General features: G+C 50.3%; 9 protein-coding genes across 9 annotated transcripts; 4 read left to right on the forward strand and 5 right to left on the reverse strand.

Annotated features, from left to right (window-relative positions):
• Window positions 1–304: 304 nt before the first annotated feature.
• Window positions 305–1,780, reverse strand: HOS2 (histone deacetylase; the record flags this gene model as incomplete). Its single annotated transcript, XM_049250385.1, has 1 exon — window positions 305–1,780. One exon carries the CDS (start codon window positions 1,778–1,780, stop codon window positions 305–307), a length of 1,476 nt encoding a protein of 491 aa, XP_049110745.1.
• Window positions 1,781–3,998: 2,218 nt separating this feature from the next.
• On the reverse strand, window positions 3,999–5,146 carry RPC34 (34-kDa subunit of RNA polymerase III (C); the record flags this gene model as incomplete). The annotated part of the gene is made up of 2 exons (XM_049250386.1): window positions 3,999–4,809; window positions 4,869–5,146. The coding sequence occupies 2 exons, from the start codon at window positions 5,144–5,146 to the stop codon at window positions 3,999–4,001; spliced, it is 1,089 nt and encodes a 362-aa protein (XP_049110746.1).
• Window positions 5,147–5,567: 421 nt separating this feature from the next.
• Window positions 5,568–7,522, forward strand: STI1 (Hsp90 cochaperone; the record flags this gene model as incomplete). Its single annotated transcript, XM_049250387.1, has 5 exons — window positions 5,568–5,632; window positions 5,691–5,884; window positions 5,941–6,658; window positions 6,713–7,307; window positions 7,370–7,522. The coding sequence occupies 5 exons, from the start codon at window positions 5,568–5,570 to the stop codon at window positions 7,520–7,522; spliced, it is 1,725 nt and encodes a 574-aa protein (XP_049110747.1).
• A 3,302-nt stretch (window positions 7,523–10,824) lies between these two features.
• TCB2 (Tricalbin-2) lies at window positions 10,825–15,819 on the forward strand (the record flags this gene model as incomplete). The annotated part of the gene is made up of 7 exons (XM_049250388.1): window positions 10,825–11,031; window positions 11,101–11,163; window positions 11,218–11,464; window positions 11,529–14,009; window positions 14,071–14,211; window positions 14,267–14,415; window positions 14,470–15,819. 7 exons carry the CDS (start codon window positions 10,825–10,827, stop codon window positions 15,817–15,819), a joined length of 4,638 nt encoding a protein of 1,545 aa, XP_049110748.1.
• Window positions 15,820–16,592: 773 nt separating this feature from the next.
• On the forward strand, window positions 16,593–17,678 carry LOZ57_001298 (uncharacterized protein; the record flags this gene model as incomplete). The annotated part of the gene is made up of 1 exon (XM_049250389.1): window positions 16,593–17,678. The coding sequence occupies one exon, from the start codon at window positions 16,593–16,595 to the stop codon at window positions 17,676–17,678; it is 1,086 nt and encodes a 361-aa protein (XP_049110749.1).
• Window positions 17,679–18,172: 494 nt separating this feature from the next.
• Window positions 18,173–19,477, reverse strand: LOZ57_001299 (uncharacterized protein; the record flags this gene model as incomplete). The annotated part of the gene is made up of 2 exons (XM_049250390.1): window positions 18,173–18,986; window positions 19,068–19,477. 2 exons carry the CDS (start codon window positions 19,475–19,477, stop codon window positions 18,173–18,175), a joined length of 1,224 nt encoding a protein of 407 aa, XP_049110750.1.
• Window positions 19,478–20,973: 1,496 nt separating this feature from the next.
• Window positions 20,974–22,626, forward strand: UGP1 (UTP-glucose-1-phosphate uridylyltransferase; the record flags this gene model as incomplete). Its single annotated transcript, XM_049250391.1, has 2 exons — window positions 20,974–20,996; window positions 21,147–22,626. 2 exons carry the CDS (start codon window positions 20,974–20,976, stop codon window positions 22,624–22,626), a joined length of 1,503 nt encoding a protein of 500 aa, XP_049110751.1.
• A 1,229-nt stretch (window positions 22,627–23,855) lies between these two features.
• LOZ57_001301 (uncharacterized protein) lies at window positions 23,856–25,208 on the reverse strand (the record flags this gene model as incomplete). Its single annotated transcript, XM_049250392.1, has 1 exon — window positions 23,856–25,208. The coding sequence occupies one exon, from the start codon at window positions 25,206–25,208 to the stop codon at window positions 23,856–23,858; it is 1,353 nt and encodes a 450-aa protein (XP_049110752.1).
• Window positions 25,209–26,536: 1,328 nt separating this feature from the next.
• Window positions 26,537–27,285, reverse strand: LOZ57_001302 (uncharacterized protein; the record flags this gene model as incomplete). The annotated part of the gene is made up of 3 exons (XM_049250393.1): window positions 26,537–26,865; window positions 26,930–27,185; window positions 27,241–27,285. The coding sequence occupies 3 exons, from the start codon at window positions 27,283–27,285 to the stop codon at window positions 26,537–26,539; spliced, it is 630 nt and encodes a 209-aa protein (XP_049110753.1).
• Between the last annotated feature and the right edge of the window lie 86 nt (window positions 27,286–27,371).

Here is a 27,371-nt window from a genome sequence, read left to right on the forward strand (position 1 = left end):
GTCTACATAGATCCTTGAAAAAATGTAGTATATAAGTCAAGGAGACCAAACCATGTTCGCCCCCATTGTAGTCAGATACATAAATTCCTAGATAATATTTAACCTGGGTATCTTCTCCTAGTATACAGAGGCACCCGACTCCGATCCATTGAACAGTGCCAGTCCGAACGCCAAAACCGGTATTCAAACTCTGAGGAAAACCAGCCATCATTACTCGAAAACGCCAGTAGCTAATAGTATTTCATTCAACCTCGGAATTGAAAAATATGGCTTGAAAATAAAGAAAATCACCGTTATTGAAGGATCATGTGAAAAGTTCTCCTCTAGTTCCCAGACCTTTCTCGTGGTCTTTTCTTCGGCTGGATCTCCCGCCGATACCCTGCGTGCTTACTCCAGCCCCATCGCGATCTTCTAGCTCCTCTTCACCAAGCAGCTTCTCCTCTTCTAGCTCTTTCTCAACTTCCTCTCGCAGGCCTAAAATATCTGGAGGAATCACACTCATCTGCACGCTGGGAGCTCCCTTGATATACCGTAACTGTTCCAAAGTGCTCTGCACCAAGGTTTCTAAATATGCCTTGGAATTCTTATTCTCGAGTTTGCGCATTTCCGATAGTGGAGGGAAGAGGGAGCAATCCGGCCGGAATTGGCTGCGGAATCTTAAGGTGTCAGGAAGCATTGGGTTGAGGTCGTTTTCTGCGTCTAAGCAGATGGCAGTTTCGTAGGCCCAGAGTCGAGAGACGTTGCGGGGCGTGTAGCCGCCGCCGCCGACGACGAGAGTCGGCAGGCCGAAGGTTTTCGTGAAGGCGACGCAGGCGCCGTGCGCACGGATGTTCAGGTTGAAGCAACCAATGCGGTCGCAGCCAAGACTGTCAGCGCCACATTGTAAAACGATGGCGCCGGGTTGGTAAGTGCGAATACAAGGGCCGATAATGGCTTTGAAGAGAGTGACGTAGTCATTATCCTCGATACCGTCGTTTAGTGGAATATTGAGCGAATGGTGAGCACCTGGGTTGAGAGGATGGGAAGGCCCAGTGCTGTCTAGAGGTCCAGTACCAGGAAAGAAATGATCCTTATCGTACTTATGGAATGAAACTGTGAGGACACGATCCGTAGACCAAAACGCTTGTTCCACTCCATCACCGTGATGCACGTCAATATCGATATACATTACTCGCGGGTGATGCCGGAGAAGCTGGAGAATGCCGAGGACAATGTCGTTAACGTAACAGAATCCGCTGGCTTCGGCCTTTTTTGCATGGTGTAGACCACCTGACCAGTTGATAGCAATTTCTGACTGGTTATTACAAAGTTTTCGTGCCGCATCCAACGTCGCACCGGAGTATAGGGAACAGTAGTTGTACAGTCCGTCGAAGACTGGGCAATCGTCCCCAAAATTGAACTTTGCGAGTGTATCTGCTTGGGTTGCAGATTCCATATCAGCAGGTATCACCTGTGTCAGGAACTCAAGATAGTCCGTGCTGTGAAATTCCGACATCTCTTCATATGTTGCCTCGCGGGACAGATACAAGTCCATCGCATGATGCATTCCGTAGGCGAGAACCAGCTGTTTCGTAAGGGTAAGGCGCCATGGTTTCATGGGGTGATTGGAGCCAAAATGATGCGGTTCGACAGCTGGGTTTGAGTGCCATGATACTCGGTAGCCTTTGGGTCGTTTGATGGTGTCGTGTTCGGCTTCATTTGCCGTTTTGGAATCGAGTGTTAGGGTGTGATTTGGGATCGGCGGCGCGCCATATTCCTGAACGACTGTCGAGCGGGGCATGGCTGCTTAGAGGGATAGCGGTATAGAAGAAAGGGCCATAGGAGGGGAGAGAGGTCTATGAATACCAATTGGGCTCCCGTTTGAGGGAGCGAAAGCGATGGCGTGCGAGGTGAAGGCGGCGTAAGAGCGTTTGCGGAGAGTTCAAGAGAGGCTCTTGGCCATCGAATCAGTGGGCCAATCACGACATTGGGCCTTGCAAACGTTAAACTCCACGCTCTATCCTATATAGGACTAGCACATGGTCCGTGCTGACTCGCCACCCAAAGCGGTGAGATTCTGCCGTCTTCTTTCGATTTCGCGCCGAAACAACATCTCCAGCATCTCACTCATACCCATTCCTCAGCGTCAGCCCCGTCTGCCAGGACTTCCTCTAAAACAGAGGATAGATTTATGTCTATTCGGTTTGATTAATTTTGGTTTGTCCAACAACTAAGCAAGATGACGCACACCGAGGACTGCTCCATGATTCTGGAGCAGTTCGTTCATGATGGTAAGCCAACAACATATAGATATTGAAACGAAATCTAACATGCAGCATAGTGGCGAACCTTCCTGCTGAGATAAATCATTTGATGGAGGAGATCCAGGCGAAGGACAAGATAATTCAAGAATGCCGGTCGGTGATCGGCTCCCGCGATGCGAGCCTACAAAAGTTCGTCAGACTAAACGGTGGCCACTCACTGAACCCTAAAGAGGAATCTTACAACAGTATTATACTTCAGAATATGGATAGGTGTCAAGTGTTGCAGGATGAGAAAATCGCCCTGAGCGAAAAGGCAAGCGTTATTCTTGACCGGCACCTTAAGAAACTAGATATCAAAATTCGAGATTTACAAAACGATGGCCTACTTCCTAAGGACCCTCCAATTCCTTCCCTTTTTGACCTAAAAGATCAATATCGTGATACCTCAAAATCCCTGTTATTTATTGAACCTCAAGCCGAAACATACCCATCTCCATTAAACCCGACATCGGGAAATCATGCGTTACCAACGAATGTGCTTCAACGATTAGGCGGCGTAGCAAACGCTTCTACTGCTGCCTCTCCGGCTACCACCTCCGGTGGCAGAAACTCTGCGCCGGTGACTCCTAGTGCTGCGACATTGCATCTTCAACAACGGCAGCGCGAATCGTCGACAGGTGCAACTGAAAACAAACGCCGCAGGTTAAATCCTTCGCTATCAAACCTACCCACTGCGCCCTCGGGCCTCCGCCAGTCGTCAACTGGCCCGGGCACGCCCAAGGCAGGGACTCCTGCTGCCACTCGCGCCGGAAGCGCAGGACCGAGAGCCATAGCGGGCGTTAAGAAAGTTACGACTAAAAAGGTCGCTCCTCATCAACAAGTAAGGAAGGTTAAGGCCGGGGTACCAGCTAGCAAAACAACTAAGCGAGCTTCCGCTGTAACTGGTCGCCTAAAACCGGGGAACACTAGCTCGCGGAAAAGGTCACCGGCCTCGGCTACAAGCGCCGTAGAAGAGGAGGATGAATCTATGCTCAGCAGTGCTGATCTTTCTGATTCGGAAAATAATGCTTCCCGCCGCCCGGCTGAAAGGGATTCTGATGAGGACATAGAGGATGAGGAGGACGAGACAGGTGAGGATACTAAAGTATACTGCACCTGTCAAAGTGTAAGCCACGGTGATATGGTTGCTTGCGATAATGACGGTTGCCCATACGAATGGTTTCACTGGAAATGTGTGGGCCTGACAAGGGAACCGTTGGGAACATGGTACTGTGACGAGTGTCGTAGGAGTTTGGGCAAGTAACCGCTAGGTATCTTGTGCATATTTGGAAACCATACTGTATTTCTTTTATGACTTATGAAAACTTTTGTATTATGATGAATACCAGGGCAGGGTTGTTTACCTTCACAATAGATAACTATCTATTTTTGTTATAATACTGATATTGCTATAGCACATAAATAAAATAAGTGAACAAAACCCAAAGAACTCCAACGCTATGCTCTTCATATAAGGCTACTTCAACAGTGAAATCAGTAAAATATTTCCGATACCAGATATCATATTTGACATCAGATAATAGTGAAGCCTTTTTTGACGGTTGATAATTTCCCTTCTAGGAATCGGGAGAAGGTGAGAATGGGCAATGAAAAAATTTTCACTGGCCAGTAATAGTAAGAGCCGACGCCTTTGGCGTAGATTCGCTCACTGGGTCGCTGAAGGGCTTGGTTTGAAGGCAAAGGTCCAGATCGGCATCAAAACGAGATTGCGCCATCTAGCCAGTTCTGGAAGTATTCGCATGTTTCCGGGTTGACAGGTCCACCTTCTTGACACAAAGAAAAGACAGGGCAGCGGCCACATGGTGCTTCTGTGAGCCCATTGCCACCCAGTGTAAGCTGTTCATAGTCCAGAAGGTCCTTCCCAACGTCAGTATCACGGCGGCCCAGTTCTCTGTGAAGAGATATCTGGTTAGGTTTTTTAACACTCTTGTAAGCAGCCCCATCTCTGAGGGAAACTAATCTTCCATCGTAACAAAGCATTTGCAGAAGTTGAGCAATGCTGCCTTCGCCCAATGTAACAGGAGTTAAGCCTGACGCGTTAATCGCCTTCGTTATATCTGTTACAGTCGGGTAGGCACCGTATGTCGGTAGATATGGTAAATATTGGAATTCAGGTTTGGTAGATTCGCTATCTAGCTTCCTTTTTTTCTTCTGCCGGTCTGCTTTTTCGGTATCATACCAGCTGCGAGCACTGACCCAACGCTCTATCCAAACACCTAAGCTGTGGATGAAATCTGCATCTAGAACGCCATCTGTGAACCAAGCTCCGCCAGTGACTTCTTCGCTAGGCTGAAGGCTCGCTAGCATGTAGATCTTGCGTTGCGGATACTTGACATTTCGCACCGATTTGATATAGCTCTTTGTTTCTAGGGACTTGAGACAGCGGTTCATGATCGTTTGGTGTAGGTTTGTTCGCGCTTTGATGGTCTTGGTCCAAACACCCTGACGGCCGGTGGAGTGAATGACATTATATACCAAGCGCTCTTCAGAATTGAGGTTTTGGAGCCTAGAGTCACAAAAATATGAGCAATCTTTTCATTTCATCAGTCAACGCTAGGTACTCACTTTTCTGCATCGGACTGCTCGATAACTTTCCATGCAAGCCGGTCGTCTTTCCCTTGAAGGAGGCGAAACAAGCTCTGGTCCACCAAGGACTGAGCGCATTTCATCAAAAGCGCCACATCATTGTTTGGAATAACGCCCACGCTGAGGAGGTCTTGCTGGTAGAATAGGTGGTCGGAGGAGAACTCTGAGACGCATTTGCTATACAGAGCGGATGCAAGCTCATTGACGTCCTTCGACGCCTTAGCCCTAGATGGGCCGGCCGAAGAGGACGAGGCCATGTGAGAGGGAGGAGCGGAAACGCCCAGGGAATCGAGCTGCGAAAGGGATCACCGGTGAGGTAGAGGATAATTCATAGTCAAGTATTCGGCATTCATCTGATGCGCGTAGGGTTCACCCTTTTGCAGCAACACGGCGTAGGTCAGCGGGAGAGCATTCTCGTCTGCTGGCGTTGACTTTTTTTGGGAGGTGGGGGACGCGGAGCTCAAAGTGGCGGTACTTGCGCTTAGCGGGCAGCCGCCGCACTGAATGAAGTCACCCCAGCAAACAGCCGCGACAAGCTCGAAATTTCCAGAAGCTCTGCCACCGTCCTGCGCTTGTGTCTCCCCGCCGCCCGTTGTCTGCGCTGCTTCTTTTGCACTCCAGTTGCAGTTATCCTCCACACTACCTCCCCAGTATTTAACCTCTTTAATTCCTCTGACCATGGCGGACGCTCTGAAGGCTGAAGGCAACAAGGCCTTCGCCGCGAAGGACTTCGATTTGGCTGTGTGAGTGTCCTACCCCAGCTGCCACCAACGCTTTACTGACTGGCCGGATATGAGATAGTGAGAAGTTTTCAGCTGCGATTGAACTCGACCCTAGCAACCACGTCTTGTACTCTAACCGCTCTGGCGCTTATGCTTCACTCAAGAACTTCGCCAAAGCCCTTGAAGATGCCAACAAAACCACGGAGATAAAACCAGACTGGCCTAAAGGCTGGGGCCGGAAGGGTGCTGCGTTGCACGGATCTGGAGACCTTGGTGCGTTTAAACAGACTGCTACTTGAGAAGAAACTGTCCAACTCATAAGATTATAGTTGGTGCACACGACGCATATGAAGAGGCCCTCAAATTAGACCCGTCGAATGCACAGGCAAAATCTGGCCTTGACTCCGTAAAGCGAGCCATCGATGCTGAAGCAAGAGCAGATGGAGTGGAAGACCCGTCTGGTGGCCTTGGCCAGATGTTCAGCGACCCGCAGATGATCCAGAAGCTGGCCAACAATCCAAAGACGTCGCAGTACCTTGCTGACCCTACGTTCATGGAAAAACTCCGGAAGGTGTCACAGAATCCAAATGCCATTGGCGAAGAAATGCGTGATCCTAGATTTCTCCAAGTGATGGGCGTTTTGCTTGGAGTTGACATGCAGTTTGGAGCTCCTCCAGAGGGAGGAGAGCAAGCAGGTGGACGAGCTGCGGAGGCTGAAGAAGACATCCCGATGCCGGATGCGCGTAGGGCTGCCGCGCCGGAGCCCGAACCAGAGCCTGAGGATGAGGAAACAGTCGCGAAACGAAAGGCAAAGGCAGCTGCAGACGAAGAGAAAAAATTGGGCACGGAGAACTACAAGAAGAGACAATTTGATACCGCCATTCAACATTATAGTAAAGCCTGGGAGTTATTCAAAGACATCACTTATCTTACCAATTTAAGTGCGGCTTATTTTGAGAAAGGAGACTACCAGAAGGCAATTGAAACCTGCGAGACAGCGATCACAGAAGGCCGTGAAATTTTAGCTGATTTTAAGATCATTGCAAAGTAAGTCTTTTTTTTCGACCTCTTTTTTCGACTATTTCTTATGCATTCAAATAGGGCTTTTGGCAGAATTGGTTCTTCATATGAAAAACTTGGAGACCTGCCCAAAGCAATCGTGAATTATCAAAAATCTCTTACTGAGCACCGGACGCCTGAGATTCTTGCCAAACTTCGAAGCGCTGAAAAGGAGCAAACTAAAGCCGAAAAGAATGCCTACATCAGCCCCGAAGAGGCCGAGAAGGCTCGCGAGCTCGGCAACCAGAAGTTTAAGGAAGCCGATTGGCCCGCAGCGGTTGATGCGTATACAGAAATGACAAAACGTGCTCCTGAAGATCCTCGCGGGTATAGTAACCGTGCTGCTGCACTGATTAAACTCATGGCGTTTCCCCAAGCGGTGCAGGACTGCGATGAGGCCATCAAGCGTGACTCGAAATTCATCAGAGCGTATCTCAGGAAGGCCCAGGCACTGTTTGCTATGAAGGAATATAACAAATGCCTTGATGCTTGCACTGAAGCCGCCGAGCAGGATGAGACCGGAGCCAATGCTCGCGAAATAGAACAACAGCAACAGAAGGCATTGGACGCGCAGTTCAGTGCCCGTGTTGGCGAAACGGAAGCAGAGACTGCAGAGAGAATCCAACGAGATCCTGAGGTACGGCTATTTTCCTGATATATGTTTGAACTGAAGTACTAACCTCGATAACACCTTGCTAGATCATGGCGATCGTCCAAGACCCGGTCATGCAGAGCATTCTCCAGCAGGCCAGAAATGACCCGGCCGCTCTGCAGGAACACATGAAGAATGCTACAGTAAGAATGAAGATTCAAAAACTAATGGCTGCTGGTGTCATTCGACTCGGACGGTAAATGGGTGTTTGTTATAATGAGCTGCTAGATACTGATGAGTGTATGAACCGGAAACGAAAGCGAGACTGCAATAGTACTTTGATACTCGACTACCTAGCTACTGATAACGTTGCCAATGAATCACTCTTTTGCTTCCTTCCTCCCCTTATAGCAAAATGTAGCATTGCATGTTCACCCCCTGAGCTTCCTCGGCCATGCTTTCCACAGACGGGAGGCTGTTCTTCGCCGTCAAGGATTGCTACTGCCAGCTATGGTTGCGGGAGCGACTTGCCCTTTTATTTCCTGTTGTTTTATTGCTTTATTTCCTCAGCATTCGTCCTAAAATTGCGCTTTGTATTCATATTGCCAGTTTGAATCTATTTTCATATCTCGGTATATCTTTTTGACTGCTCATCCGCTCTTATATCAGCTAAAAAGAGGAGTAAGTGCACCGGCTGGTTTTCTTTCAGTGGGTAGTATACCGGTAGTCTTTGAGCTGTCTATTAACCTCCGGCTCCTAGGCGTCTAGGTTTGGCATAATGCCTTCAAACACAGTGGTTGCGTTGCGAAAATTCTTGCATCTCCAACCGCAAAGACATCGTATATACATAGTTGTATACTTTCACGATTACATATACCCTACGCAGGGCACATGTCTGCACTTCGCCCAGTTCCGTTGGGCCCTTATCATGGCGCCCCAGAATGCTGATGGGAGGGACGCCTACATTTGCGAGGCAACCAATCGCGGGGAGCTTCCCGACCAGCCGCAACCCCACCCTCCGCGCGCGAAGAGATGGTATTTTCATTCAGATGTCATTCCCGATCCCACTCAAGAGGATAGAAGTGTGCTGGGGAAGATACTTTTAGGGAGGGTGCCGCCTGGATATGATCGCCGGGACATAGAGGCGATACTTGCGTCGGTGAGATTGCCGGCGATAGATTTCCCCGGAGGGTATACCTCAGCCAACTGGGTGCAGAACAGTATTTGTGCGTTGCAGCGAGGAGGCGTGCTTAAGAAATTTAACCATGCGAAGTGCATGGTCAGGGCATATCACTATGCTGTAAGTCGGCGCGGGGACCCCACCAAACTCCCTTGGATTATCAAACGCCGGCATCTACCAAAATAGCTGGCAACATCGTTGAGCTAGGTGGAGCGTTATATTTGTATTTCATAGCCAGAAGATAATATTATTATTGCTAAACGCATTCTAGATGGAGAGTGCATTGCCCACACCAGATATTGCTTCCGGATGACTTGTTTGCGCCTTGGTTGTAGGTACGCATGTAAAGACAGTTGGCAGGCTACTTCACCATAGTGTAGCGGTAGATTGAGGACGTCATGGGAGAAAAGAGTTTCTCAGCGCCAGCTGGGTCCAAGAGTAGGTATAGTTGTGTGAACAGAAAAACCGTTGAATCATTTGAGAGGCCTCTGGTTGGATATGGAAGCGAGGGGTTTTCCCCCTTGAGCCATCGATATTGATATGGCGAGTTGGCCTCAGCATCAACAGCAACGAGTCTGGTCAAATTTGCAAAATTTCCCACGAGTATTTGAAATAAATAAGCTGCAGGGATAACTAACTAGGTGGCTAGTTACAGGTGGAGATTTCGAAAAGCAAAACCTCGATCGGGGGCAGGGAAAGGCAGCAGGCGCCCCGGCAGTGCCGCGAAGCACATCTCAATATCCCGCACCAACGGGAGCGATGCCCTGTTATATGTAAAATTTATTAGCTACGGAGTAAAGGACAGCATGATCAAGCAGCTCGATCAGTAGTTAAGCAGGTTTGGCTGACGTTCGCTATTCAATTTGTATCCCCTCCACCTGATAAGGTCCCATTCTCGCGACAGCTTGCTTTTTTTCCCAGTACTCCGTAGTAGCTAACTAACTAGCCGTCGGAGCTGCCTGGACAGCATGTGCAATTGAGTTTGCTCCAAGCTGGCACGGTTGCGTTGTCATTTATTATTCCACGCCGCACGGCCGACCACGACTGAAGGCCGTGGAGCGCCCGGCGTGTGATTGATTTCGCCACCGGGTTGGCAGGCTGCTTGGCAGAGAACTTTCGCCGTGCATGCTATTTCCCAGCGCCTGGCGGGTGGCTCGAAACGCCTGGTGAAAGAAAGACCATTGGGCCGAACCACGGAGTTGAGCTGGCTTGGATCAGGGCAAAACCTAAGAGGGGGGGAAGTGGTGTTCGCACCGGCGCTGCAGCGGATGGCGCTCGGCTCAACTCACGACTCTGCACGTCAGGCTGGGCTGATGATGATGATGATGATGCGCGGGCGGGTCGCAGCTCAGCGCTCTGATCTCTCTGGAAACATAGTTTCAGGCAGCCCAGCCACTTTTACCGATGATGTGCGCTTGGGACCCTGCTGGGGACACGCAGGCTCGGGCTGCAGTTGGCAGTTGGCTGGCAGCGGCGCCAAGCGGGCCTAGCTAAAGCCCACGGCCAGCAGCTAGCGAGGCCGCGAAATCACTACTACTACTCCCGCAGAAGCAAGCATGACGAGAACGCTGGCCGGTGTGGTGCGGAGAATCCTTCAAGCCCCAGCCTCGCCACCGGCTCTTCTCCGCAGCGGGAGGGCGTTCCACGGGGACAGGCAGGCAGGCAGGCAGGGAGGAGGAGGGCGCGCCGGCGCTCCCATGGGTGCGCGGGTGGAGCGGCTGCCCTGCGTAATGTCGCGTAACTTACAGCCTACCTAGTTAGTTACTCCGTACGTACCGCGCAAACAGGGAACGGCCGGCGTGTGGCGCGCGCGGGTGGTGCGGCCGTCGGACAGGGGGCGGCGCCGTACCGTACCGTACGCCCGGCCGCACGTGTGGCGGTGCGGGCGCGGACTGGCCGTGTGTGGCGCGTACGGCAGCGTTTCGCCGCGTATTTTACGGCGTCGCTATGACGGAGCCCCGTCGTCGTCGTTGCGCGTGCGGGAGAAAAAGACGTCGCTCAAAGGAGGCGGCAAATCTCGCTCTCCTGCGTCGTCGTCGTCCTCGTCGTCGCTCTTCGCCAGAGGAATCTCCCTCCCCCTCGCCCTCTCTCCCCAATTGGCCTGCTTGCTCTGCCTGTCTGCCCTTTGTTGCAACGCTGCCTGTCGCCATTGGGCCCTCTTATGAGCTGCCAGCAGTGTCACCGCGCCGCCTGTGTGCACACACTTCCACGCCTGCTGTCTCCTCTCCCCGCACAAGCGCCCTCCTGTGCCGCCTCCAGGCTGCAAACCCTGCTGTATAGTGCAGCAGCTTCAGCTCCAGCTCCAGCTCCCTCTGTCGGCATTTGAATGGGCTTGCGACGTTGATCGTCTTGAAAGGTCTCCCGGTGCTAGCTCGTTGAAGCATGGCTCTTGCCGTGGAGAAAAATGGCGCACTCCCGAGTGAAGTCAAGCAGGAGGCCATCATTGAAGCTGCGCAGGACCCCCAGTCGGGCATTCCCGCTGAGGCTGCCGAAAAAGCCCTAGTCGCGGAGAGCAAGAAGGCTGGTGCTGCTGTGTACCAGTTCGATCCCAATGCAACTCCCGAACAGAAGAAGCAGCAGGTAGAGAATGTACGTGGTCTCGATCTCTGGGTCTGGAAACATCATGAATTTGCTTACACTGCTGTCAACCCGCAATAGAGCGTGCCTGCAGGCTTTCACCGTGACAAGAAACCGCCTGCGGTTGCCATCACCACCGATATTGTATGTACACTCCTCTATCCTGAGTAGCTGACGAACATGCTTATACATACCCAGGTGAATGGTACCACCACTACTAACGGAAAGGTACCCGTGAAAGAAAGCCCAGTAAACGGCCAGGCAGTCGAGCTAGCGTCGCCTCAAAAGCCAAGTGCCGAGCTCACAGAAGAGCAACGATGGGCAAGAGATCGAACCGGATGGGCTCCTCGCTTCCATTCAGAGGACGACGATGCTGATGACGGGGAAATCCTTCTTGATCACCAGACCGCGCTGGAGGGTAAGCTGGACGAAAAGTTCTTTGGAGGTATGGCGCCGTCTGTTGATTACGATAGGCAAAATCTATCCATATAGCTCACTAACATACATAGATTGGTACCATAATGCCGGCATCATCATCTTTGCTTGCCTGACCTCCTGGTTTGTGGCTCTTATCGGCGGTGGATTGGGATGGGTCTTCATCGTCATGGCCGCCTGCGGCACTTACTATCGAACCTCCATCCGCCGTACACGAAGGAACTTTCGAGATGACATTAATCGCGAACTTGCTAAAAATCGATTGGAAACCGATACGGAGAGTTTGGAGTGGATCAACAGCTTTTTGGTTAAGTTTTGGCCTATCTATGCTCCTGTAATCTGCGATACGATCATCAATTCGGTGGATCAGGTTCTTAGTACGGCAACGCCTTCATTTTTGGATAGTTTGCGCCTCAAAACCTTCATCTTGGGTACTAAACCTCCGCGCCTGGAGCACGTTAAGACGTACCCGAAGACAGAAGTTGATACTGTGTTGATGGATTGGAAGTTCAGCTTTACGCCCAATGATACCATGGACTTGACCGCGCGCCAGCTGCGCAATAAGATCAACCCTAAAGTCGTTTTGGAGGTGAGAATAGGCAAGGGTCTTGTCAGTAAAGGCCTTGACGTAATTGTTGAAGATTTTGCCTTCTCTGGTTTGATGCGTGTCAAATGCAAGCTTCAGATTCCTTTCCCGCATATTGAACGAGTTGACATCTCGTTCATGGGTGAGCCGGAAATTGACTACGTATGCAAGCCGCTAGGTGGAGATCTTTTGGGCTTTGATATCAACATCATTCCAGGTCTGGAGAGTTTCATCAAAGACCAGATTCACAGCAACCTAGCGCCCATGATGTATGACCCGAACGTATTCCCAATAGAGATCGCGAAGATGCTTGCGGGTAACCCGATAGATCAGGCTGTCGGTGTTGTTGCGGTCACAATCCATTCAGCCCACAACCTTAAGAATTCTGACAAGTTCTCTGGCTCCCCCGATCCCTACGCAGTGGCATCCATCAACGGCCGTACCCCATTGGGAAGAACAAAAACGATCACTCAAACCACGAATCCCAAGTGGAATGAAACGATCTACGTTATTATCACCTCCTTCGCTGATTCGCTCACTCTACAAATTTTCGACTACAATGAAATCAGACGGGATAAGGAACTTGGTACTGCGACATTTCCCATGGAGGTACTTGAAAGCGTTCATGAGCACGCAAATCTGTCACTTGACATTATGGCTAACGGACGACATCGCGGCACAGTCCAAGCTGACATTAATTTTTTCCCAGTCATGATGGGAGGCAAAAACCCCGAGACTGGGGTAGAAGAACCTCCACCAGAATTGAATACTGGTATCGCGAAGATTACTATTGAGCAAGCTAAGGAGCTTGATGGCTCTAGAAGTCTTATCGGCCAACTCAACCCCTACGGCGTTTTGCTGCTAAACGGGAAAGAAATTCACATTACGAACAAGCTTAAGCGTACAAACAACCCGATTTTCACGAATCCTTCTAAAGAAGTGCTCATTACTGACCGGAAATCCGCTCGTGTTGGCTTGATCATCAAGGATGACCGTGATCTTGCAACTGATCCGATTTTGGGAACTTATCAAATGAAATTGACCGACATGCTCAGTTCAATGGAGAAAGGACGTGAATGGTTTAATCTTAACGCTGCCAAAACCGGTCGTGCTAAGATGAAGCTAGAATGGAAACCTGTTGCACTTAAAGGTGTCGTTGGCAGCGGCGGCTACGTGACTCCAATTGGTGTTATGCGGATCCATCTTCGCGGCGCAAAGGATCTTAGAAACTTGGAGACGATGGGAAAATCCGACCCATACGTTAGAGTCCTCCTCTCCGGAGTGGAGAAAGCTCGCACTGTTACTTGGAGAAATAATCTGAATCCCGATTGGGATGAGGTGGTTTATATTCCAATGCACTCCGCTAGAGAAAAGATAATTCTTGAGGTGATGGATGAAGAAAGCCTTGGAAAAGATAGATCTCTCGGTATGCTGGAATTGTCTGCTGCAAACTATATGCATGAAGGTGAAGATGGCCAGTTTGCGGTCGATGACGAGAAACAACTTTTATACACCCAGTTACGCCTCGAAGGACGTGGTCAGCCAAAGGGCACGCTTAACTACACAGTTGCTTTCTATCCAACACTGAACGTGATCGACCCCGAAGAAGAGGAAGCAGAAGCTCAGGCACGAAAGGCCATGGAAGGCCAAGTGGCCATCGAACCAAAGAAAAGTATGGACAGCACACGCCCTTCTACCCTTGCATCTCCTACCGAGCCGAAGAAGAGTATGGAGAGTGCTCGGTCCCCCACAGTTGCATCTCCTACCGAACCGAAAAAGAGCATCGACAGTACACCGCCTTCCAAAGTTGCCTCTCCTACTGTGCCAAATGCAGATGTTAAGGCCAATGGCCGCCCAAGTATTGAGAGCACAGGATCCAAGTTGTTAGCTGACAAGGCGGGTCTCGAATCTCCAGTCGAAAAATCCGCGCCCAAGATCCGACTTACACCTCAAGATATTCACAAATACGGTATGTTTCCGGTCAACATCCCTAGGCCAAGATGGTGACGTATTCTAACATATATCCACAGAGTCTGGCTTGATCGTTTTCAAAATTATTGAAGGCCAATTGGCCCATACGGATGTTCAGCTTGAGGTTGTGATGGATGACTACGCTTTCCCTTGCTACACGTCATCGAAGGCGCGTTCCAAACATATCACGTTCAACGATGGTGAGAATATTTACTTCCCCTAGGCTTCGAATTTGTACTTATTTGTGAATTTTAGTCGGCGATGCCTTCGTTCGTGAACTTGAATTCTCCAAGATTACCCTTCGCCTCGTCGAAAAGACCGATAAAAAGGGTGGTGATGATGATCATGACCATTCTATCGCGAGGCTCAGCGGCCCTACACTTGGTACCCTCGAGCAATGCTTGGTAAATATCCGATCATCCCTATACTTTACGGTCCGTTGCTAATTCTTCTTACAGTACAAACCCACGGAACTGACCTTAAAATCCTCCGACGGCGGCGTCAACAAAGTCACAGTTAGTCTTAAATACATACCAGTGAAAATGACACTCGATCCATCTGAAAGTATCAACAATATGGGCAATCTAAGAGTGGATGTTCTCGATGCAGCAGACCTGCCATCAGCCGATCGAAATGGCTTCAGTGACCCTTACTGTAAATTCAAGCTCAACGGAAAAGATGTTTTCAAAACAAAGGTTCAGAAGAAGACATTACATCCTGCCTGGAATGAATGGTTTGAATCCCCTATCCCATCACGAATCGCAGCAGATTTCAAGGTCGATGTCTATGATTGGGATTTTGGAGAAAAGGCCGATTACTTGGGTGGTGCTGTGATTCCTCTCGATCAACTTGACCCATTCCGTTCGCAGGAAATATCTATTCCTTTGGATGGCAAGTCAGGCGCTATTCGATTGAAGCTGCTCTTTAAACCAGACTACATCATTCGATCTCGCCACGGTTCTTCGACGTTCTCTGGAACTTTCGCGACTCCCGGAAAGATTGTTGGCGCTCCAGTTAAGACCGTCGGGATGATCGGTGGTGGCGTTGTGAAGGGCGCATCGTTTTTGAAACAGGGGCTTATGCGAGTTCGCAACACCGGCAAGGAAGACGATATCTCCTCCGACATGGGAACGTCAAGAAATGGCTCTCCAGCCCCGCCAAATGTGGAGGTTACCCCAAGTCCTGGTCGAGCTCCAGCCCTGGCAGAAGGCTCGCCGTCCCCATCAGTATCTCCCTCTCCACAAGCACATGGCCGCTCTCGGAGTAGCATTTCGCAGGCTGGCGATAGGCTCGGCGTAGGTGCAAAGGGAGACTCCGGCATGGCAACTGTCACAATCGTCTCTTCCTCTGGGTACCCACCATCCACGAATGTCCGCGTCACCATCAAGCAGTCTACGCCGAAAGGATGGAAGGAGATTCACAAGTCCAAGTCGCACAAAGCTTCCTCCTCAGGTTCCTCTTCTCCAGGTGGACCCGCTGTAGTCACCTTCGACCAAGCTCACGAGACTGTCCGAATCAAAGATGTTAGTGCCGATGCCCAGTTTCAGCTCCAGGTCAAGGATCATGCCACTTTTGGCTCGGACCAGGTGCTTGGTGAAGGCATTTTCTTCCTCGACGATCAAGGTTCGAGTGCCGGGAAGGAACGCAGCGTTAAGGTCGGAAGCGGGATTGTGAGCATCAAGACGGCGTTTACGCCAGCTGACAACGTTTCGCTACGGCCCGGCACGGCATATTCGAACGCGGTAGGCGAGGACCCTGATAGCCCGGACTCGCGGAAGGTGAGGAGGAGTTTCTTAACCAAGCGGTGAGGAGCCTCAGGTTGAATAGGTATTATTTAAAATTTGTTCCAAATGGTCGGCTCATCTGCTTGGTTCTTTTTGGAAACTGGAAACCACTTCATGTTTTTTTGATTTTTTTTTGGTTTTGTTTGTCTTTTTGATTGGTTTTTTTTTTTTTTTCGGGTTGGCATTGGAGGTTCTTCCACTGCAAGCGCTGTTCGTAAGATTCTCCTTTCGCTCGTCAAGTATTATATATCCACATATACTACGCTGTACCCTTACTGTTTACACCTTGTTCGTGGGAATGGAGTAGCGCGTTTCCCAAAAGTGCTACGACTACTAATAATAACAATTTTCAAGGATCTAGTTATATCTCATTGGAGGCTGAAGTTCCCAGAGCTTCACCTATACTACATGGTTCCTTCTTGGAATAAAGGTCACCAAAGACACGACCATATATAAATTATCTATTCTTCACCGTCGCCACTGGCCAGGCGATGCTGACGTAATAACTGTGTAACTGCCTAGTTAGGCTCCCCTAACCCATAACCTCGCACCCTACCCTACACCCAACCCAACGATACAACACCCGATGATTTTGCGCCCAATTAAATGTTGCGATCATTCATATGATAGATTGAGATTTGTTTTCAGTCACCGCTTACGATTTCAAAAATAAATTGCTGTAACGGACTGACCTCAAGGAATCAACGATTGACTGGAATAGAACAGTCTCCAGCTACCTAGTCACTGCACCCTCCCTCCTCAAAATTTATCGGCGCCTGGCAAACTATTCTTAAATAATGGGCCAATATTTTCGCCTTATAGCACCTCGCCGTCGCGAGGTACTCTCCTGGCATGGCAAGCTTGGTGAAATCCTTTTTGATGGCTCCGCGTCTGAGCTTGTTACCCTCTTTGCTAGACCGGTATTACCTTTGAATGACACGGAAGAAGAGCCCGAAAATAAAGCCGTTGCTGTTCAGGGGGCGGTTGTTCCGCAAAAACGACGACGAGAGTCAGGCAGCGAGCCATCTCATTCCCAAGAATATCAACAAGAAAAAGCTGCTCGCTGTCGGCTCCTTGAAGTTCCTGCTGAGATCAAGTACATTATCTTCGACTTTTTGAACATTCAGGACGTCTTTCTCTTAGGCATTACCTGCAAGCAACTTTGGGCAATGACGAAACCAATATTTCAACGCCACTTTGCAGCATACTTGGGTACTTGGGCTGGGACACCCATCGTTTGTGCTGGTGACGAAACTGATCGTGGTAGAGATGCTGCTTACCCTCACGGACTACTGTCCAAGGATGATCTTGATGAACTCCATGAAGGGCTAGACGTAGAAGAATTAGAGCATGATTTGGAAGAATACGCCGAGAAGCCTGTCAATCTGTTCTCAATAGCTCATGCTCGATACGATTTCACTGAGGGGTACATTTCTTTTCCCCAGGACTTGCTGGGAATTGCTCTTGACTGCAAACGCCCTTACCCGGAGGACAGACTTCGAGTAGCAAACCCGCGCCCTTCTTCTTTCTACCCACCCGACCAGGAATGGGTTCTTAGAAATCTGACAACCCAAGAATTCGTTCGTCCCACGGCTATTGCTTTGAATGAGAAATACATTTCTGGTCCGTACATCCGTTTACTAGGCTATGGCGAAGTTATCCTTTCAAGGATCTGCTGGTCCACGAGTGATTCTACGTCGATGTGCTGGGAGGGAATCCATCAAGGAGTGTGGGCCGGACATGCTCTGGATATTGTCCCCTCTACCTACCTGGATCGTGGGGGCCCGTGGAAAGATATTAGCGATGATGTTGCGATGGATATCGCAGAGATTTGGAAAAGTGAATATGGCGATGACTGGAGAAATATCTTAAGCAAAAATTAGCAAGATAAAAACTGTACATTATCGGCCATAGCATAATTTCAGGCTATGCGCTCCCTGGCACGATGAAGCTAAAGCAGGGAAAGTTAGGAGGAAGAACAGAAAGCCCAAAAATAGCACCTGGAACAAAGAGTGTGCTTCAGATCTCGGCATTTCTGGAAAGTAATGATAAAGTAGTTAAATGTCCATTGTTGATGTATGCACAACAGAAATATTAATGACTATCTTAATGCTTTTGTATCCTTTATAGCTCTACACGATGAGGAGTCCCCCAGGTAAAGAGCGACATGAAAAGGGGTAATGGGTGTGATTGGGGTGGATGGAGGTGGAGCACTTTGCCAATGCTCAGGAGAAAATCTGCTTCATCCAAGGCCTTGTTGTTTACCGTCTCTATCTTTTTAAAATACAATATATAATGAACTATTGTGCATAAATCATGTACTCTGATTCAGCGAAAGTTAAAATATTTGAAAATGATGTATATCAATACAGTTCATCTATGGGAGTACATCAATATCTATTAGAGGATTCTGTTCAGGGTTTATACTGCTCTCCGTCGTAGTTCGCGGACGAGACCCGCGCCACGCAGAAGATTTGGAAGAATTTCCATTATTCTCGCTCTGGCGCTCCTCTGGCTTGTCGTTGCTATTGCCCTCGCCCCACCGGTCCCTTTCAGTAGGCTTCTGCGAATTACCGCGAGCCTTGTTGATGTGCACCGGGCATCCCCATACAGCGCTCACACCGCCAAGTACTTTAATTGCTCTATCAGCCTCCTCGGCAGATTCGAGGTCGACGAAGAGGAAATAGTGACTTCCTGGCTGTGCGCGCTTGGAGTGGTGCGGTGATACGACCTTACTGATCGCTTCGCTAATTATCAATGGTAGTGTCAGTAGTGGGTTCGCCTTAGGTAGGGAACTAGGGGGCATTGCACACATCTTAAAGCCGTAGAACAGTTTCTGAATCTCGTAGTCTGCAGCCGCTTGGTTGGGCATTCTTGGTAGGCCACCAACAAAAAGGCGGCGGCCCTCCTCAGCAACGCCATACCAATGAGTGGCGGCATCGTCTCTCCCCCAACGATCGAAGATGAATGGCTGGGGAGGTTTTTCATCCTGGCCAGAAGAGCCCCTTCTCCCAAAAAGGGGTTTGGGTGTTTTTGGCACACCAGGCTTTATCTTCACCGGGCGTCCAAGCATGTCGATACCATCGAGTTCTTCCATGGCATTCGTCGCTTGTTCTTTGCTAGCCAGCTCAACAAAGCAGAACGACGGGTTTCTGCCAGTAAACGGGTCGATGGATATATCGATGCGCTCTCTGGAAATTCAAGAGATAGTCCAGCATTAGTCACCATAGGCAGGAACGGAGAGATAGCCAAGCTGCAACGACAGCCCATACATTTGATAGTATCCTTGCCCATGCTTAGTTGCATTGCTGAATAGTACTTCAACATCTTCCCTCTTGGCCATGTACGGCATGTTACCCACGTACAACCGCCTTCCCTCAAGGAACGAAGTCGGGATATCGGGCGCAGCCAGGGGGCCATCGTTTCTTTGTTCCAAAGGTTTGGAAGACGTACGAGTAGAGCTAGAGCCTTGAGTTCGATTATTTCGATTATTAAACCGGGGATGGCCGGCATCGCGATTGAAATTGGGTTGAGCAGGGCGGGCATTGGATTCGGAGTTCTCTTGGTGGGCCTTAGGAGCGGCGGTTTTCGCGCGCCAGTTTGGCGAATTTTGCCAACGCCGATTCATAGCTGGCTTGGATGTCCTGAGAGGAGGCTCATTGCCTTCGCCGGCTTGGGCCATTGTCTATCTTGAGGGGATGATGGTCAGCGAGGCAGTTGAAAGGGAGCGGGCAGTGCAAGCAACGCAACAAAGCAGCGGGCAAGGACACCCGGGCGCACAGGCACGGTCTACCTTCACTTACCCTCCAGCTGTGCGGCGTGCAGGTCCCCGACCGGTCGCAGCGACAGGCCAACGGGGCACAAACTGAGATGAAATTTCATGAACAAGGTTTGCGGGCGCCAAGCCCACGAGAAATTGTCACTCGCCATCGATCCAGGCGCTGCCAGGGCGCTGTTTGATGGGCGAGAGGCACAGAGACACGACTTGGCCCGACGCCTCTCCCTCCGCTGGCGGTCGTCTGCGGGCGACGCCGTGAAGCCTCCTGGGTGGCCGGCTCGCCAATATGTCGCCGTCAGCGTTGCGTTCCAGGCCAGTCCTCTGTAACCAAGCTGGCTCAAGGGCTGCCAGTCACCACGGCGGACCAGCCACCGGCCTCCTTGTCTCCTGAAGCCCCCATCGCAATTAGATGTATTCCCCGCCGTGCAAATTTGGTCTGGCTAAAAATAGCCGAGCTGGTGAGAATCAGGGGTGAAGCCGTGATCGCTGCGGGCCGGCGAAGGGAGCGGGAGCCAGCCGGTAAGAGCTGGCTCTCTGCGGATGTAGCTCGCTCGTTGCCTGGCTCTGTATGCATCTGCTGCGACTGCATCGCGAACTGCGCAGCTGTCTCGTCGTCAGCACCGCAGATTCAGACCCAGACCCAGGCTTGACGGTTAATCAACAAATCGCTAACTAATCGCAGGATGGCTGGCGCTCAGGGGCGCGGTGGAGACGAACCTTAAGCCGTCTCCTTTTCGCGGAGATCTGCTGCTACTACTAATACGCAATCCTCCGCCGCTCTCTAGCTGCTGTTTTTTCCCGAGTGTTGTTGTGTTATGCTGTGTTGCGTGTTGTTCTCATCGCCGTGTTGAGCTTCAACTTCGCCTCATCGCTGCGATCCAACTACTAACTAACCATCTACATCTACACGTCCTTTAAACCCACCACCCACGCCCACATCCGAGCTGATCAGGTATGCCCGCTCCCGTTCCCTTCACTGCGCCCTCTCTGTGCTGCCGGCCTGCCTCCGGCATGCCTGTTCCCGCCAAGAGCACGCCCAATCCCAGTCTTGCCGCCAACTTGTTCCCTGTCGATGCGAGCCCGGCCGCATCCATCACCGGCGCGCGTTAATAAATGACTGGCTCGCAGTGACTGTGGCGACCTGCTGTCTCTGCTGCTATAATAATTGCCCGCTGCTGCTGTTGCTCCTGCTTCTGCTGTGTTTCTCGTTCCTCTTCTCTCCCCGCCCGCCCTGACTGACTGTTTGTTCGCCTCCGCCCCCGCAACAGAAACCCGCCGTCGCAACCCAAACCCAAGCGTCTCTGCCAACATGGCCAGCAGAACGTCGTTCCCTTCGCACCTTCGCGCGGCTGACGCCGAGTCTCGCCCCGCCGAGGAAGGAAAGGGCTTGTCCAGGCACCATGGCAAGTCTCAGTCGCACATGGTGAGTCCCTCGCCTCGTCCCTCGCCACCCATCGTCCCTTGCCACGCTGCGTGCTGCGTGTATATGTGTGTGTTTTGAATTATCTGTATTGCACGTCCATAATTATCTTATCATGGTGGTGCTCCTTCGACGGGCTATAACAGCTAACAGTGGCTCTCTGGACAAGGCCTTCGAACATGCCTCCACAAACGTCGCCGCGTCGCAGATGCGGAATGCACTCAATGCCTTGGCCGATACTGTCAAGGAGCCCAATGAGAAGCAGCGCTTCGAGGCTGAGATGGACAATTTCTTCTCCCTCTTCCGCAGATTCTTGAACGACAAAGCCAAGGGCAATGTCCTCTCCTGGGATCGCATTGCTCCGCCCCAGCCCAGTCAAGTCATTGAATATGCCGACCTCGCCAACTCATCGTCAGTCGATTACCTGAAGAAACTAGCTGTTATCAAGCTGAACGGTGGTTTGGGTACATCTATGGGTTGTGTTGGCCCCAAGTCTGTTATCGAAGTTAGAGAGGGCATGTCCTTTTTGGATTTGTCTGTGCGCCAGATCGAGTATCTTAACCGCACCTACGCTGTCAATGTCCCCCTCGTGTTGATGAACTCCTTCAACACAAACGATGACACCCAGGCTATCATCAAGAAATACGAAGGCCACAATATTGATATCATTACCTTCAACCAGTCACGTTACCCCCGCGTCCTCAAGGACTCCTTACTTCCTGCACCCAAGGACTACCACTCCCCTATCACCGATTGGTATCCCCCAGGCCACGGAGACGTTTTCGAATCCCTTTACAACTCCGGAACTCTTGATAAGCTTATCGAGCGTGGCGTGGAGATTGTCTTCTTGTCCAATGCTGACAATCTTGGTGCTGTCGTTGATATGAACATTCTAGAACATATGGTGCAGAATAAGTCCGAGTACATCATGGAATTGACCGACAAGACCAAGGCTGATGTTAAGGGTGGCACTATCATTGACTACGAAGGCAAGGCGCGTCTTCTGGAAATTGCCCAGGTGCCCAAAGAGCACGTCAACGAATTCAAATCGATCAAGAAATTTAAGTACTTCAACACCAACAACATTTGGCTGGATCTTAAGGCGATCAAGCGTGTTGTGGAGGAGAATGCTCTCGAAATGGAGATCATTCCAAATGAAAAGTCCATCCCTGCTGATAAAAAGGGAGAGGCTGACGTTTCTATCATTCAGCTGGAGACTGCCGTTGGTGCCGCGATCCGCTTCTTCAAGGGTGCTCATGGCGTGAACGTCCCTCGTCGCCGCTTCTTGCCCGTCAAGACTTGTTCCGATCTTATGCTGGTCAAATCTGATCTCTACACACTCCAGCACGGTCAGCTGGTCATTGACCGCAACCGATTTGGCGGTGCTCCTCTTATCAAGCTGGGAACCGACTTCAAGAAAGTCTCGGACTTCCAGAAGCGCATCCCAAGCATCCCACGCATCCTCGAGCTTGACCATCTTACCATCAGCGGTGCTGTCAACCTCGGCCGCGGCGTGACTCTCAAGGGTACTGTTATCATTGTGGCCACTGAGGGTAGTACGATTGATATTCCTCCTGGCTCTATTCTCGAGAATGTTGTTGTCCAGGGAAGTCTTCGTATCTTGGAGCATTAGGCTATCAGATGCCTTTCGCTTCTATTTCCTATGATACTCAAAGCTACGTCTTGTTTTATTTAAGGTGTTGTTGCTAAGCGTCGAACCCCCTTTATGGTATCGCTTTTTAATACTGTGTGCCTCCAAAAGAAAAAAAATTCAAAGATGATTGTCCTTCAGCATGTCGTTCCTTCCTGCATATCCAAAAATAGCTCTAGCAGAGTTTGTATTATTAGGCTGTGCTGAGCAACTCCTCCCGAGAGAAATGTCATCCCATCTCGGCCTTTCGGTGGTATCTCGGACGTGCTGTATCGAGTAGATAAAATTTCCCTTCTGTAACGCTGGAGGAATTTGAATCTGATCGTTGTATCATTGTTCCTTTAGGTTATACGCATAATAAGTTCCGTACCTTTTTTTTTTACCGCCAGCCATGTGGCGTGTGGCTGCCAGGGAATGGCTGATGTTCCATTAAGGTTGATCATGTCGATCATGACGTGAGTTTGCTGGAGACCTTTCGAACCTTGACGACAGAGTCCACAGCGTTTTGAGCAGGATTCGTCTTCGCTTGTTACTCTTCCTTCGTGTTCGCGCCCACATGGATTTTTATACCCTAATGGAGAACGAATGACGAAATCATTTGTTCTGGCGTGCCTTGGAAGCTCAAATATTGTTGCGCGAGGCTGGTGTCCTCTTTGGATTGATGGTATCTTGCACTGTGTGGTAGCCGAGGTTCTGAAGAGTTAAACACAATAATGAGAACTCCTGTAGTAATAATTATGACGATGTGGCTTCGTATATATTGTCTATTTGTTGGGAATAACTACCTAGGATTCTTTCGATATACCTGAAATACACACGCGTAGGGTTGGGAGAGAGGAAGAAATAACGCAGATCAGGGTAAATAAAAGCATGAAATATGGACGGTATCATAAGTCGTCTAGCTGTTGGCCATGTTCTGTTCGCTCAACAAGAATGGAACAAAAAAAGAAAAAAGCAAATGCTAGAGCGTTAGATCATAAGGGAAGCATCATGATAGAGTTGAGAAAGCACTGAACCAAACACAAAATAAATGCTGGAATTGACCAATGCAAGAACAATCCAAATGTTACGGGAATTGCTAATACTCGTTAAAGACCAAAAAATGTGGGTGAGAGGATAGAAGAGAAGGAGACAAAGGCGGGGGTGGCAGTAGTAATCGTAGCAAATTTTTAAGAAAGATTTCCTAACCCTAGGCATAGGGCATTCAAAATTCATTCCCAGTCACGCCTATACCTTCTGTTCGAGCCTGGAGCCGGCGGCTGATACTTCGCGCTTGACGATACGGTATACGTTGTTTCCGGATCGACCCTGCTTTGACCTTTTCCTGGAGCCTTCTGCTTCAAGTTTCGGCGCGAGCTTGGTGGAGAGGGCGCGTACGGCATGGGAGCCTGTGGAGCCACATACCGACTATAGGGTGAGGTAGTAGAAGGGGCTTGGGAGTGAGAGTTTCGTCGTCCACCAAAGCTGGATGCTACGGGTTCCGGTCTGGGATAACTTGGCTGACTGTTATGGTACTCCTTAGGCCTGGGAGGCATGGGAGTAACGGGAGGAGGAGGGTTAGGGTATATGGATTTGCGGGTAGGTGCAGGGGCGATGTGAGATGGGTACTGGTAGTCCTGAGAAAATTCGTTGGCGTACCTCTCCTGGTGGGGATAGTATCGTGGAGCCGGGCTGCCATGAGGCCCCTCCTCGTTGTCTGCATGCACATGGGAATAGTAATACTTACGAGTTGGCGGGTGGGAATGCCGCTCTTCCTTCAATGTATACGTAGGCGTTCTTGGGGGCGATCTGCTCCAGTCACGTTGGCGAGAGCCGCCAGCATCGTGGGAGTGACGGCGGACGCCGGGAGGTTCCATGTGCCGTGCTTGCGGCCTCCTTCGCCGAACAAACAGATATTCCGTAGATTCTGAAGAGTTGGGGGAATCTGAAGAGTCAGTGCTATGCTCCCGTCGCCAACGACGCCTATTTGGCGTACATGAACGGCCGCGCCTCCCCTCTGCAAGAGGTGGGGGACGACTTCGTCGAAATGATTGCGAAGAATGAGTTTCTCGCACCGAAGATGGAGATTCTTGCCTAGATCGACGGCGATTTTTCTGAGGGGCAGACTCTGAGTTTTCATTCAAAGGTGAGAGATTTTGGTCGTGGGGATAGAAATGCTGTGAATTCTTGTCACGGGCTGGCATTCTTGGCGGCACATCCGCCGCGGACCTTGAGGAATTCTTCTTGGAAAAATAGTCATGCGAGTTCTGGGAAGGATTCCTTGAATTCCCGGAACGCTTGCGGGACTGGCCGTTTTGAGGAGTCGAGCTGCCAGGGAAGATCCCAGCATTGCTAGCCCAAAAATCATGCTCCAGCTTCTTACTTAGGCTCTCATGCCATTCGACTATTTCTGGATCTGGTTCAGCCGGAAACACAGATTGCGGAATGTCTTTCGGAAATATGTCTTTCGTGACGGGGTTGACGATGTCAAATTTCCGCACGGCTTCTTGGAGAAAACGCGAGTGGTCTTCTGGACATAGAAGAAGTTGGATTGTCTGCCAGCGGACAAAACCATGTGGAAGCATTGCCGGAACTGAGGGCGGCTCGAAGGCATCACACGTTGGCTGGAGGGAATGGAAGCAGCCCAACTTTTGATAGATGAAGGACAGGGACGCGGGCGGGGTTGAGAGAAAGATGCTATCGTAATTCCCGCCAACCTGCTGGTAGAAAGATGCGAGTCCCTCGGGTGTGAGGTGCCGTGTGTGCGATTTGGCTGATTTTGACTGTTACCCACGTCAGTTGCCTCCACAAGAGCGAACAGAGTCGGGGTCCACTACAATGACCTGTGCGATTCCCAGGCATAATTGTTCAAACTGGGGAGTCGGACTTTTATCGTCGTTAATCAAATACTCCCATTGCACCCGCGAAGGGGGCTCCCGTGAGGCCATTGAGTACTCTATCAGGGCCACCATTCGGACGAGTATCGAGTGGGTTCAGACCGGCAGATTGATCTTCCTGAAACCGGCGGCGCTGGGCGTATTTAACAAGCCGGCTTCTGTGAGATGAGGCTTCAGGCAACCGTTTGCTTGCAGGGCGACTGTCATTGAAGCCTGGATATTTGCCACGGAGGAAACACTCCGAGCCCAAGCGAGTTGCGGGCAATCTAGGGAATGACAGTCGGTCATGCGATGGAGGAGCCACTAGGCACCCCGCAAGATCGGCCGGCTTGTGACGAGCAAGATCAGGTTGCTCACCGTATTTCTGCAGGCAAACGGGTAACGCAAGGCCTCGCAGGGCGATTGTGTGTTTCTCATCGCATCTGCTGCCTGAAGCTGCGTCGGGCCCCTCCATGCGTTGTGATTTGACTGACCACGGAGCGGGCTGCTGATTGGCTGCCTGGCGTTCAATCACGTGGATGCCTCGCTGGCACCAGGCGGGCGGTGAGGTTAGCCCAATGAGGTTTAGTGGCTGTATGATGACGTAAACATTAATCTGCTTAATAAGCCATTTCACAGGGAGCACCGCGAAAACCAGGGTACGGAGTACGCTGCTATAAACAGAGCGGAGTCGCGATCTAGCCAATACCTAGAGCTTAGAAATTGTGTGGTCCAATGGGTGCCTAGGAATCATGGAAAATTAATCGTCATTCAATTGTAACATCATTGCTAAATAGGGATATATACCCAATCGCGTTCAAAGTCCTAATATCAAAGCAATAATGTTCAGAATTTTGGTAGCTATAAATTATTCAGTACTGACACAGATCTCTCTGTAAGAAATGCAAATTACTTATAGCTTCATCGCCTGAACGCCTTGCCCGGGGCACCACCGTGACATGACTCCGCCATGACACAGAAACGAATCAATAATCGTAAATGTTCCTTGAAGAAATTGCAACAAAATCTCAACAGCATTAATACCTTCTCTTTCCTGGTTCTGGGCTAGGCGTCCGGCTAACACTTCGTTCATCACGGCCCCTCATTCTTAGCCATTTCTTTGTCGAATTCTCTAGCTCCCTTTCCAGCTCCGTGCTCGGCTCTTTGCGGTGTATAAAGTTACAAAAGCCGCCCCGAACACACCCTTCGCCACTGTTTAATCGGCAACACGCTTCTCTAAAATCCGTGACTGGGGACAGCTCGCAGTATATGGGTCGCGCAGCGTACCAGCGGGAGTTGAGCGCATCACAAGCCTTCTGGGCAGAGTCTTCGTATTTAAATCGCGCATAGACATTACCAATTAGGTCTGGACAGCCAAAACAGGTAGCAAGTTAATATGGTTCCAAAGTACCAGACTGGATGGAACATACGGTCGTTGTTATTATCACACACAACTACCTCCTCCAGCTCGCCATACTTGCACATTTCGCACCAGAAGTCCTCGTAAAAAGCATCGAAATGATTTTGTAGCTGGCTAGGATTCATTTTATTTTTGGGGTCGAACGCAGGGTTCTGGTACATATTTGGGACGAGGATGGTCTGAGAATACGACGGCTTCACATGTTTCCGAGAGCAGCGATCTCCATGGCGGCAGGCTCCAATTTTGTAGTAGAATGAGCAATTGACCTAGAAATATGTTAGCTGGCGGCGCATAAAGTGGAATCAGATGAGGAAAGGTGACCTTATCTTGCTCAGTACCGAAGATGGAAGCCAGGTAGTTGGCCATATTGTAGCTATCAAGAAGTTTGTAAAAGCGAATGAGAATGAATAAGGGCTCTGAGAAACAAAAGCTGCGTTGCGCGTGGGTATAGG

Source organism: Ophidiomyces ophidiicola (assembly GCF_022830035.1).
Source record: "Ophidiomyces ophidiicola strain CBS 122913 chromosome Unknown scaffold_3, whole genome shotgun sequence".
NCBI classification, from domain to species: Eukaryota; Fungi; Ascomycota; class Eurotiomycetes; order Onygenales; family Onygenaceae; genus Ophidiomyces; species Ophidiomyces ophidiicola.